The sequence below is a fragment of the Sander lucioperca genome, chromosome 10 (assembly GCF_008315115.2).
Source record: "Sander lucioperca isolate FBNREF2018 chromosome 10, SLUC_FBN_1.2, whole genome shotgun sequence".
NCBI lineage: Eukaryota > Metazoa > Chordata > Actinopteri > Perciformes > Percidae > Sander > Sander lucioperca.
The window spans coordinates 36,272,424-36,286,159 of record NC_050182.1 but is presented as its reverse complement, the minus strand read 5'-3'; the positions used below and the strand labels follow the sequence as shown (position 1 = coordinate 36,286,159).

Here is a 13,736-nt window from a genome sequence, read left to right as displayed (position 1 = left end):
ACTGGATGCTTCAGTCTAATCAACAAAAGCAGAGATGCTCTGGTGTCTCTGTGAAGCAGTGGGAATGTTTTCCACTTGAGTTGAGAGGGGAGGGTAATTGAGAGAGAGATGAGACTGAAAATTGGATTAAGCTTCTAGGTGAAAAGTAAGGCAGTAAACAGAACAATCAGGAAGCAAACTCTGCCAAAACAAATCCTATTTGCTCACTTCACAGCACACAACCCCTTTACTCTCTTATCACACATACCCAATTATAAAGTGACAATATTTCATTTACAGAGTTTTCAAACTCAAATGCACATCCTTTTGATAGATGCATGTACAGTAAATGTACATTTGCAATTTATTTTATTTTCTAGCACTAAAAGATGACACGCAAAATAGATCCCAGGTCAGATTAAAACCAAGGACATGAAGATCAGGGTGTGTCATTTCTAGGCTTGTATGCCTACAAGTGATTATGAATTCTCTTTTATGTGATGATGTTCCTGAGCTAGAACCAGGGTGCAATTTGTGAAAAAAGCAGTGGGGGGGAGGGGGATGCTTTTTGATCATGCACAACAAAACAATACATGCAATAATCAAATCCCCCTTTAAATAACATGGATATAGTGCCAATCGGCCAGGCATACCTTATTTATGAACTTCAATATTCAATGAAAAATAATCTCAAAATGAAATAGCACAACGTGGTGGCAGCATAAAACGCATCGCTTTCAAGCCCGGAGAGCGGAGTTCACTTTGCAGCGAAAACAAAATAATTTCACCCAGGAAACGCATGTTCGTTCCTTGGGTGTGTTTTAACGTTTAGATGTTTAGAATGTTTAGACGTTTTTGCGCCTAAACTTAACTGTCATCGCCGCATGATGCTCACTAGTGGTGTGCCATACTGCAAAATTTGGTATTGATCCGATACCAAGTAAATACAGGGGCAGTATCGCCGATAGCGATAAGATACAGATACTTTTTTAATAAATTAGGTGGATGCATCATCAAATTGCTTGATCTGAACAAATGTTCATGACCTTTAAGTGGTTTTGTGATTTTTCATTTGTTGTGTTAACACTGTATCTTACAGCCTTTTTACAAATTATACAGCTTGCCGTTGTTTCATTTTTGGCCTGAAAATATAGCCACACAGCGCTCCTCTTCCTCTCTGCCATTCTTCTGCTCCGTCTCTGTCCTGCTTTTGTGTGTGTGTGTGTGTGTGTGTGTGTGTGTGTGTGTGTGTGTGTGTGTGTGCTGCTGGCCACCGCCGGGCCTGGCTGCTTGCTTGCTTGTTTGCCTGGTGCCACTGAGTCACGTGACGGTACAAGAGGGGGGAGGAGGACCAAAGTGTACACAGACACAGACAGTATCAATCTCATTACACTGGTACTGATCAATATCAATACCAACGTTGGTATCGATATTATCGATATTTGGATCGATCTGCCCACCAGGCACTAACGCTCACTTTTTCTGGCTAAACTCCACTACCATGGCCGTGAAAGGACAGTCATCTGGCGGTGCCTGTACCCGGCTTACATTCACCTATTAGCGGCTAAACACCTGCTGCCTGTAGCCAGCGTCCCAGAGCTCTGTAGAGGCTAAATACAACTAGCAACTGCCGCTCTGATTTTATCGTTCTATCGCACTACAGACTGTTGAAATTACAGCGCTTTACTTAGTTTAAAATATTTCTATTTAAGATATATAGAATATATGGTCTATTGGTGAAGCAGCATTGATCACTTTGAGTGGAAGATACATTTTGTCCCCACCGGGGATAAAAATAATTCAGCAGAGGTAGGGATATGTAGACCAGAAAGGGGAAAATCCCACACGTCCACCCCAGAAAACCGCACCATGGCTAGAACTGATAGTCCAAGTGTGCCCAGCTCAATTTTGTCCACTGTACAGTCCGTTTCTCAGTACAAAAGAAACAACTTTGTACACAGTTTAAACAATGTGTTTGGCTGCTCTAAAGTATACTGTAGGTTAGCATGCTCGGCAAACAAGCTTACTACTACAGTACAGTATTAACCTGGCGTTTCTTCCAAAGTAAAGAACATAGCTGACTTTTCCCCTGGGTCATGCAGCTTTACTCTCAGTCTTTTAATATTTATATAATGTGTGTAGCAAGCACAAACATATTTAAAACCCATATTGGTTTCTTAATTAAAAAGAGTCAGCAGAAAACAAACGGTCAGCTAGACACGCAGGTTGTCACTAACTCTAACAGAGATAGCGTTAATAAACTAGCTAGCTAAAACTGTTGCTAGCTAGCTAAATCTGATCAAATCTGCTAGGAAAAGTAATTCAAGACAACAAAATTGACGGTTGCTGGCTAGAAATGAAAAGCCTGCTTTTCTTTACTTCACTGTATAAAATACTAGATAAAAATGAATACAAATTTTGAGTGGTAAACCTGCCATTGTAAACAGCATATGTGGTATGCGAGAATGAAAAGCTTAACATTTAAAATGTTTTAACTTGTCTTGTATTTTTTCTATTTGAAAGCTACAGATTACTGCTGTTGTGGTGATCTCTACTCTTTACTCTTGACCTGGTATAACTGACGGACAGAAAAGGCTTTGTGTTCAGTCACATTTATAGAGAGAGAGAGCTCAGTCCGTAAACCAATGTGATCCATTGCTGTTTAAACCACCAAGAGGTGAGACTCGGCCTATGCAGTGTCTCATTCTTTATGTGTTGGCAATGATTGCAATGGCTTACATCAGTATACGCAAGAATCTCCCACTTGGTGTGCGTACTCATTGCATAAATGTAATCAGTTCTGCCCAAGTGGGTTATTGTGGTGATATTTGTGCAACAGCCAGCTGGATATCTCCTACTTCATTGCCATACTCTTGGCTTAAAGTGGTGGCCCAGAGTCAAGTGATGTTATGAGTGAATGGACGAGGTCACTAATGATGGATTGATGCAGGTCAAAGATGGCTTTTATGTGCATTTATAACACTCACAGAGTGAAGTTGTGTGGAACAAAGTTGACTGAAAGAGAGGGGCTGGTTTATTAGTAACCATGCATTTCTGGTAGGGATGTTAATGATTACCCGTTTAACCGACAATAAACATTTTGACCATTTACCTACAGAAGCCCTGAAAACAAAAACAAGAATTTGTCTTAAGATGATAGACTATACTATTCTAAGGGAAGGGAGGGCAGCAGATGGTAACTAAATTCAAGTATAACTTTATTACCATACCCCTGGACAGTAGCAGGATTCTCCAGGTACACACAGGCACATTTCACTCGCAATTACATTTCTATAAATAAAGGAGTGAGATGTATTCGCTTACTGTCACAAACTTGTTCACTAATCATAGAGTCCAATTTGATTGAAGATAAACTGATGTCTGGCAAACTTGAGAGACAGGGTGATATTGACCTTTCATTGAGGAAGTAGTTATTGTGTGTATCCTTGTTTGTATGTAAATGCATGGTAAAAGAACAGAAGCAGCAGATTAGGAGGGATGTTGCACGGTTGACAGTGAGACAGGGATTGAGGGAGAAAAAAATAATAGAAAGCAGTCTGTAACAATTTTTTATAAAAGTGTTGACGAAAAGGCGTACCATTTACAACTTGATTGTGATTGGTAGTCTGCTAGACATTCTAGCTCAAGATCCTTATGTACTGGTAACCCTTGAAACCTGCTTTTTGCCAAAATGTGTAAGAAAAATGTGTCCTGCCAATCCAGATCTTCCTGTGGCATACTGACTAATCATATTAAACATGATATCTCCACAGAGTGAGTAGTGTTTGATTAAAGTTTACAAAATAACCTTTCACTGTCCAACTCAGAGGCACCCCTACAAGATAAGTTAAGTCTGAAAACATAACAGCTGCTTCAGGGACATGTTTTGAATATTCTGTATAATATTCTGTTTAACTTTATTAGCGAGAAGATGTCCTTGTAGTCCCCCCGAGATACAAAACACACATATCTAAACCAGTCCTAACCTGTCATTCCAGTGTTGGCGTGACTCTGAGGTAGGAGGTGTTCATTGGTGATAGTCAGGGTTGCGCTGGTGGGCTGGCTATTGAGTGGTGATGCCAGCCTGATGCTGCCGTTCATCTCAGCACCATTAGTGTGGCTATGCTGGGGGAGCAGATCCTGACCTGCAACAGTATGGAAAAAAAGGCATTTTTAGTCCAGAATTCAAGAAATTAGCTTTTATTTTTCAGTCATTCACATTTCAAGCTCTTTTTTCATATATTAGGGTAGGGTAGAATGTAGAATATTTTAGTCCATTTGAGGAAGAAAAGTGTTGTTCTGCCAGGCATGGCAAGTTATACACAAATGTGGATTAGCTGAGAGTGACTAAAAAAAATCATGTCAGACATTTTTGCTTGGAACCCATGCACTGTGATCCATCTTCGATTCTTTTCCACTGTCTTTAATGCAGAGAGAGACACTGCACTGAATGTCTTGGTGCAGCTTCAAGAGAAGGAAAAACAAAAAATAAGGCTTTGTATAACGATAGTTGGCTATTGCCTTAGTCTAAAGGATTTGGATCACAATACAGTAAATGTGTCAGAAAGCTGAATGAAAGACAGTCCAAGTTGTACCCAGATCTATCTTGACTCAAAAACTGACACAGCCACAACTTACCTTGACACTGTGGACACAACGGATACATGTATAGGAAAAAACTGGTTTGTGAAGAGGATGTATCACCCATAACCTGAGCGAAATCAATAAATGTGTTACAGATCCTTGAGGGGATTTTTATTTCATCAGTTGGTTTGTTATTGATAGTCTGTTTCTGCACTTGAACAGACAAGGTAACTGTATACAGTATCCAGCTATGTATTTGTATGCTTTTTTTATGGACCTACATTGTAGAGTGGTCCATACCTGATATGGTGAGAGTAATCTCCTGAGTATTTCCTGCTGCAGTGCTGGAACCGGAAGCTGAGGCCTGGGCCTGAACCTGGGCGAGGGCTTGAGTCAGGCTGGAATTGTTGATAGTCAGTGTGATCTCCTGACCGCTGGTGCCTCCGGTTACCAGCCCAGAGCTGCTTATGACATGGCTTAGGTCCTGAGAACCTGCAGAGTCCACAGGAAAGCACTGATCACTTATTCAGCTCATAGTCTCGCATTGCCAGACCTTCCTCCACAGCACTGCGGAGGAGGGTCTGGCTAGTCCACACAGCATTTCTTGATTAGACAAAAACATGCTCTGGTTTATTGGCATTTCTTTAAACCAATCACAATTGTCTTGAGCGGTGGCAGGTGCCAGACGTAGCAAAGGTGCCACTGCAAAATAGCTTGTTTTGGTGAAACGTGTACGTTCAAAAGTTGTTTTAGTTTTGCAACAGAAAACTCAGATTGGACAGATAGTCTAGCTAGCTGTATGGATTTACCCTGCAGAGATCTGAGGAGCAGTTAACCATAGTCCTCAGAAATCCACCGGAGTTTAGCATGCCAACACAAAGACAGCAGAAGGTGACGGACAGCCGGTCAAAAAATGAAGGACACCCAACGGAATTTCCAAAGGCACCTGACAATCCCGGAAAGGAAACGCTGTCGATATAGACTATTCAGCTCATAACTAGAGAGTGTCTGCTTTTTCTCCCTTGAGGCCGCCATACATACCTGTAGCATCCTGCTCAGAGAGGCTGACCTGAGCAGGTGTCATGGCGGAGGGCTGCAGGGCCAGGCTGGTCAGCGGGTGGATGACCACGTTGGCGGACACTGAGGGGTCGGTGGTGGACATTAGCTGGCTGCCAGAGTGGGAGACGAGGCCAGTGTCGACGCTCAGGGGTTGAGAGAGGAGACCGCCTTGTTGTAAGGTCTGCTGGAGGAGCGCATGGTCAATCTGGAAGATGAAAGCACTACTTCAGATGAAAGAGGAAAGGTGATGTTGAGGAGGAAAAGGAGAGTGAGACTTGTGGGAATGTATGACCAAAGCCTAAGTATGGTTTCTTTTTGAAGAAAAAAAATGTTTCAGTGTCAATGAGGAAAATTCCACCCTTTAATACTTTTACTTTTCGACTCAAACCTGTGATCTAAAATACATTAAGATTAAGAATTAAGATGTAATTTAGTTTGGCCTACACACTTTCTCTTAATGTTTTATATTTTTTGGAAGGTTGGTTCTAATCTATTCTTGCAGGTAATGTGTAACGTTTCTGACAAGTAAATTTGTTATGAGTTTTGATGGAGGATATGAGCAACAACAGTATCTGAAATATACAAAAAAATATTTGATTAATTACAGAGAGTAACAATAATCTGGCAAGATTCTGGTTCACAGAATATTAATGTACAAAAACTTTTCTGACTTATAAACTATTTCTTTCTCCAAATGTTATGTAAGTGTGAACCATTTTATGTTTTCTTTTTTCTTTTTTAAAGAGAGCATGTATTTTGAAAATGCTATAAACAAGAAAATGTTTTATTCAATGTTTAGCATAATCATACATTATGTATGAGAATGATAATATAATGGCAATATTATGCTTAAAGACACTTTATACAAACACATTATACGCTATAGTTTGTGTCTCTATAAATAAATAATATGAGCTAATAAACAGAATTGCAGTAAACTACAATGGATCTGATTTCTAACATATTAATGTTAATTTTAGGTTGGTGGTTTTGTCAGTGATAGCTCATACTCTCATATGTGAAGGTTTGGGTCATGAGACTTGAGTATTTTAGGAAATAAACTCATGAAAAAGAGATTACTGCTCCTAATTGCTCCTCTAAGTGATGCTTTTAAGTTATTTGAATTCCTTTAATAAAAAATATGCTGCAGAGCACAGGCTCAATTTTCTCACAAAACTCAGCACACACCGTTCACTAAGAACTTGATTCATCATGACCAACAGAAAAAGGCTCAAATGAATTAACATGTAACCTGTAGTGTGATGTTGTTGATGTTGCTGGCGTCGATGCCAGAGATCTGAACGTTGGGGCACACCAGGCTGGCAGGTGTCAACTGCAGGTGGATGCCGTCCAGCGTGGTCAGGCCATCTGGGAGAGACACAGTCAGGTCTCCTGCAGCTGCAACACACACACACACACACACACACACACACACACACACACACACACACACACACACACACACACACACAGATATTTGACATTCTGGTAAGAATACTTGACTCATTTTGTGAATGTTAGACCTTAAATAACCTTTGTGGCTGCAGGACAGAAAGTACAGGTTTTTTTTACAGCAGTTTTATCATCTGACATAACAATAAATGATGAAATCATAACTACTGCATTTAATAGACAGGTTATGACCGGTAAAGAGGCATGAGGTCTTATTAATAAAATGCTGAAACTGAAACTTTAAATTGTACCAGACGAGGATGACCCTGGAGGGAGATACATAATGATACATCTTATGTCAAAGGGCAGATGTAAAGGCATGACATACAATCCATTATATGCACTGCAAGGCGTCTGAGCTACCAAAATGACCCTATGGTTTCTGCTGGAGCAAGAATACCCCTGAAGTACTGAATATCTCATGAATAAAAAGACTGAGAGACAACAAAGAAAATGTTGCAATGTATTCAGTCTTTTCCCAAATGATAAAAGGATAGAGGTTTGCCTGCAGTGAACTGTGCACTTGTAAAAACCTGGTGTGGTGAACCTGAAGAAGGAAGCAATGATTGGAAAACATTGTTGGCCACCTCCCCAAGTGTTATGCTCCAGGAGCTGTGTGGGGAAAGTCAATTCATGGCTGCAAACGTTAGCCAGACTTCAGTATATTTAACTTAAATGAATTGGAGCGTTTTGCAAACAGTATGGAAAGGGGGGTAAACAGCTATTTTGTATATATTTGTTTCTGTAATTATTGTTTATTTAAAATTAATGTTCAATATGTTTGTTTATGTATGCACCAACCACCAAGGGAAATTATTTTGAAGTACTTACTTGGCAATAAACCTTTTTCTGATTCAGATTTAGAGCCTCAGCCACATCCTTCATCTTGTCCTGTGCAACTGCCAACTCATTATCAACCGACACTAGAAATGATGATCCCTGCAGCAATCCAGCTCCACCGATAAACGTCGGTGCATTAATCATCAGCCTGACATTATGGTCAGAGTAGGACCATCAATAAAATGTGTTGTTGTTGGGTCATTTATAACACCGCACAGTGACACCTTGGGATAATAAAATTCAGTGCCTCCGTTTTACTGTCTTGCGTCATTTCATCCTCTCAAAATGATGGCTGCTAACCATGGTCCGTTATAACTTTGAGGTAATAAAATCATTGCTCTGTAACAAACAGACTTGACTTCTTGCTACTCTGCATCAATCGCAGTAAAATATGCAAAATGTCCTGATAATCTACCGCTCTGCCTGATTAATTACAAGCCATTTTTTGTTCCGTGTGACCCATCCATAATCCCTACCTGACATGGAGGCCGGAAGGATGGCCTGCCCAACCAGTCCCTGTTGCAGTAGATTCTGGTCAAACTGCCCTGTCAGGACTTGGTTGGCTGGGAGGTAAATATTGGGGTCAGAGTTGGACGTTTGTAGCAGACCCACAGGTTGCAGAGCCTCTGAAACGGCTGGCTGCTGGCCCGGTCCCACAGCCTGCCCAGTCCCTGGGTCTTGACCGTGACCGGCCTGAGCAGTAGATGAAGCAGACCGCTTGGATTTGCGGCTGTCGAGGCTTGGCCTGAAGTGGCACTGGATGTGGGTTTTGCGGTGGCCTGAAGTTCTGAAGCGGAGTTCACAGAAGGGGCATTTGAAGGGCTTGGAGCCGGTGTGGAGGCGCATGTGCACCTTTAAGCTGCCCTTTGTAGAGAAGGAGGTGTTGCACATGTGACAGCTGAAGAGTTTCTGACCTGCAGAGACACAGTAAGGAGAGTGAATAGGACTTGTGGCTTTGTCACAACTCCAGGCTACACCAGCTTGTTGTCTCTTTGTGGTCAAATATTTCAGAATTCCCTGTTCTTTGTGTATTATGGATCCGGTAGACCTTCCGTCCGCATCGCTGCGGAGGAGGTTCTGAAAGCGTAAGGTAATGGACATCCGGCCGAAGAGAATGACAAACGATGAAATCTTGTTTATGCACTTCTCCAAATGCCACAATGTTCGAGAATTTCCACAACCACAAACAAAACAACTCCAACCTCAACTTGCATAAAGGGGCAGTACTCGATATTCAGTACATTAATATAGCAGTAAACAACTATTTACTATGTAAAGATATAGTGGAGTACTGACGTCCTGAGCAGAGAATGAAGTCACACTCCCTCTGAGTGTGTTGTAATCTGAGCTTCTCTGTTCTTTGTTTTGTGTTTGTTTAGTGCATGCAAGTGCCTTGTGCGTCGGCAGACGCAGAGGGCTGTGAGAGCAGTGTGAATATCGAGTACAGCACCTTTAAGCAATGATTTCTTGTGATAAAACTCTAACCTGTATGTGTCTTCACGTGGCAGTCCAGAGTAGATTTTACCGTAAAACTCTTCCCACATACATCACACTTGTAAGGCCTTTCTCCGGTATGGATCCGAATGTGCCTAGACATGGAAGCAAATCATCTTAGGTACATTTGAAAGAGCACAAGGGCAGATGAGAGATTTAAAGTGGGGTAAAAATACAGCAAGTGAGTGCAACTTCAGTTTGTTTGCATGAAAATATGGCACGAGTGACATACTGTAATAGAAACAGCCAGCACAATAAAAAGCCTTGCCAGTGTTTACTGGTTACTGCCCAAGGGCACTCTTCCATCTCATGCCTTTAGTTCCCAGTGCTTTTGTTACAGGAGCTTGCAAGAAATTGCAAATGCACTCTGACTCTGAATATGAAAACTTAAATAATAAATGTGGCTCACTGGTGAGTAGCTGACTTGTTCAGGAGAAGAAAGTGACTCTGCTATTTTATCTTTGAACTTTCTGTCTACACCAGAAGTGGGAATGTGCTACGTTTATACTTTAACATCATAACATAAGTTATGGTTGTTTCAAAAACAAGTGACGATACAATATTTCTTCATCCAAACGCAGAGTAACAGTGGAGACTCAGTTTTCTATGACATGGTCTTATTATTGTGAAACAAGCTAAATATTCCAAATTATATTTTCAATCAAATATACATTGTAATACATAGTTGGGTGAAAAAATGTGTTTAAATTATGTTGACCAATCAGATTCCAGAGTGGCTAAGTAAAATCCGCTGGTTTAGTGATTATTACATATTATACATACATACACATATTATATACTGTATGTTACCATCAGAGCTCTTGATATTCTTCTCCACGGAAACATTGAGATGCTGCTACAACACACAGTAAACTAGTTGAACTAGTTGTAAGATAGTTAATGGTGAATGTAACTTTGCGCCAAAGATTATCTTATTATCTGCAGTGTATGTGGTGTCAGGTCAAAAAGGGGTGGGCCGCATAATGTCACTACAGTTAGCTGCAATAGCTAATGTGGGGGATAATTACTGTGTTTACTTTCTCACTGACTCAGAGACATTTGAAATGGTTTGTGTAAACTGTAAGTGTATCTGAAAAGCTTTAGGACACTGAAACTGCTTGTCCACGTTTCCTCAACCTCTAAAATGAAGGTGGTGGACGCAAAGTTATCGTAAGCCATATACAGAAAGGCTACAATTAACAGAATAACCCCAGGTTGAAAAATACTAGAATTCCCTTTTAAAAAGGTATAGTACGTGATGTTAATCCAATACACTTTTTTGTCAAATTCAGCGAATACCTCCTCACGGTCACCTAGCTCTCTATTTTCTGTGTGCCCTGGGAAAAAAAACCCTGATGTTAATACACAGCCCTGCCTGTGTAAATGGAAAACAAACAAAGGAGTGCACAAGCCACAAAACACAATTCCAGCTAATCAGCAACAGTTAAGGGTAGGCAGCATGTGAATGTGCCGGCCAGTAGTTATCTGTCCGTGAATCTGGGGGGCGGAGCTTCTAAAGGGGGGCAGGGGTTTAGCAATTGTGTTCAAATATCAACAATCTTTGCGCAGCAGCGCTTACTGCACCTTTAAGCGAGCGTATAGCAATGAACATACAGTATGTAGTATATTCGTTGTATTCAATCTCTGCGTCAGCTGACACGTTTCTCCTAAAAGACGATATAACAGGTGTGATATTTACCTGACGAGGTCACTGGGCTTCTTGAAGCTCTTGGGGCAGAAATTACAACAGTTGGCAAACTTGGGTTCTGTTTCCAGTTCAACGGCCTTGTCTTTAATCTCGCTGATTCGATCCCTCTCCGCCGCTGACTGGGCGAGTATCCGCTCCGACACCGAGGCCTCCTCGCCAGGATCCTTTGCCAGCTCGGCCGCCTGCTCCTCGGTGAAAGTGATGATTTCCAAACCCCTCCTCTTTGACTTCTGCTCCCCGTCCTCGTCCTCTTCTTCTTCATCATCTTCATCAACGTCTTGACTTTCCAGACCTATAACTGGGAGAATCGGGGTCTATTACCACTATGTGACTTTGGGTCTCGTTTCATGCTAGGCAACTCGAAACTGAGGCGAAGATGTGTGCAAATTGAAACATTTTCAAGAGTAAAAATATGGAAATCATTTTCACAGACACACAAATGTTACTTGAAAGCTCAGATCTTTTAAACAGTGGTGTACAAACAGCGTTGATCCTTCTCTCCATTGATTCAAAGACAAAAATCAATCTGTTGGCACGCTGATAGATTCTTTTTAAAATCACATATTCCACGCAATTTTGTTTGTCTTTAAACTTTTCAAACAGCCTTCCTATAACTTTGAAATTCAATGGAATTTGAATAACCCTGTGTATAGTCTGTGTATACCCTGTGCGTTAAGTGTCATGTAATGAAACAGCCGAATGTTGTCTTGGCGTCCTTACTTTGTTCCTCCACAGCATGCTCCTTCTTCATATGCTTTTTACACAGCAGGCTGGTCCTGAAGCTCTCGTCACAAATGGAGCATTTGAAAGACTTGATGTGGATGATCATGTGGCGGTTCAGGCTGCCATTGGTGGTGAATGAGGCGTCGCAAACATTACACTTAAAGGGCTTCACTCCTGTCAGCGAGAGATGACAGAAGCAGGGTTTCACATGCTGTCTGCAGGTTTCAGGGACTTCCATTTAAAAAAACTTTAGTAAGGTTTTACGAGAGAAATTAAAAAAATAAAATAAAAAAAATTATAAAACTGGATAACTTTGCATAACTTTCTCTTATTACTGCTTATTTACCTTATGTCCTTAGCTAAAAGTCATTAAAAAAAAAAACTTGCATTTTATTTTTTCCACATATCTTGAACTGCACAGCACACGCCAATGATTGATTGCGGGAGTCAATGGTGTACCTGTGGCTCCAAGTTTCATTTAAAACTTTTTTAATTTGTAACCGTGTAGTTGGCTTTGGGAGATAAGGTTATACCATTTTTAATCACAATGTCCCAATCGGGTTTTAATCCTTTGAATGTTCCAAATGAAATGTGGAATATGGTATATTTAATAGTGTGCGTGGCCTTTAAAGACTTTCAGTTTGGAAAATCTAATTACATTTTTTTTCTCAGCACCTGGTACAAAGGGAGCGCACCTGTGTGTGTATTGAGGTGGGACTTCAGCACTCCGGCTGATACAAAAGCTCGTCCACAGAGATGACATCTGTATGGTTTCTCCCCCGTGTGGGAGCGCACGTGCTGCTTCAGATGGCTCGACTTTTTGAAGCCCTTACTACACCAACTGCACCTGAAGAGGGAAATAATTGTTGCTGTTATTTACAGTACCACTCAGAAAAGAATTTGATGATAAACTGCCAGACTAAATAGTCACATAACATAACACATTGGGCCAATAGTGGGCGTGGTTTATTTTTAATGGAGAAAGAGAAGTTGTCCTGACACTGAGGCACACTATTCACCTTCTTTCCATTTTTTTTTCAATGTCAAATCACTGGCTCTTTATCTGTTCAGCAGTTTTTAAATCTTCTAAAGAGGATAGAGTAACACAGCATGCATACTCTATATGTGTGTGTTAATCAAATGTCAGTATGTTTCCTTCATAATTTTCAAACAAATCTGCGTTCTTCAAGGATTACGTAACAGCCCACAAACCAAGAGGGACACTTCTTATATGCAATATATTACATTAAGAGACTTATTTTGGTAACACTTTACTTGAAGGTATCGACATAATCATATATATATATATAAAATCATAACTATGACATGACACTGTCATGAACGTGTCATAAACATTATAAACAAGTCATAAACGTTTATGACTTCTGTCATTAAGTGTCATTCGGTTTTTGTCATGACAAGTTGACATTGTTTGGGTTGTCTTGATTATGACAACTTGACATTAAACAAAGTGACATTACCAGAAGCTGTCTTGGTCATGACAAGTTGATATTACATTTGTTTGGGATGTCTTTGTAATGAAAACTTGACATTAACCAGGATGACATTACCAGAAGATGTATTTGTCATGACAACTTGACATAATGTCATCCTGTTTAATGTCAAGTTGTCTTAATAAGGACACTCCAAAGACATTTAATGTCAAATTGTCATGACAAATACATCCCAAACAAATGTAATGTCAACTTGTCATGACCAAGACAACTTCTGGTAATGTCACTTTGATAAATGTCAAGTTGTCATAATCAAGACAACCCAAGCAATGTCAACTTTTCATGACAAAAACCGAATGACACTTAATGACTTGTTTATAACATTTATGACACGTTCATGACAGTGTCATGTCATAGTTATGACAGTGTCATGTCACGATTTT

General features: G+C 40.5%; 1 protein-coding gene across 2 annotated transcripts in view; it reads right to left on the bottom strand.

Annotated features, from left to right (window-relative positions):
* Positions 1–13,736, bottom strand: part of LOC116035353 (zinc finger protein 236) — a 63,598-nt gene that overhangs the window by 14,390 nt on the left and 35,472 nt on the right. For both annotated transcript variants that reach the window (XM_031278392.2, XM_031278391.2), the window contains exons 18-26: positions 12,535–12,686; positions 11,837–12,013; positions 11,108–11,414; positions 9,400–9,503; positions 8,391–8,828; positions 6,875–7,020; positions 5,605–5,827; positions 4,864–5,055; positions 3,966–4,124 (exon numbers count right to left, since the gene is read on the bottom strand). In XM_031278392.2, the coding sequence (XP_031134252.1) occupies positions 3,966–4,124; positions 4,864–5,055; positions 5,605–5,827; positions 6,875–7,020; positions 8,391–8,828; positions 9,400–9,503; positions 11,108–11,414; positions 11,837–12,013; positions 12,535–12,686 (1,898 nt within the window). The remainder of the gene's footprint in view (positions 1–3,965; positions 4,125–4,863; positions 5,056–5,604; positions 5,828–6,874; positions 7,021–8,390; positions 8,829–9,399; positions 9,504–11,107; positions 11,415–11,836; positions 12,014–12,534; positions 12,687–13,736) is intronic.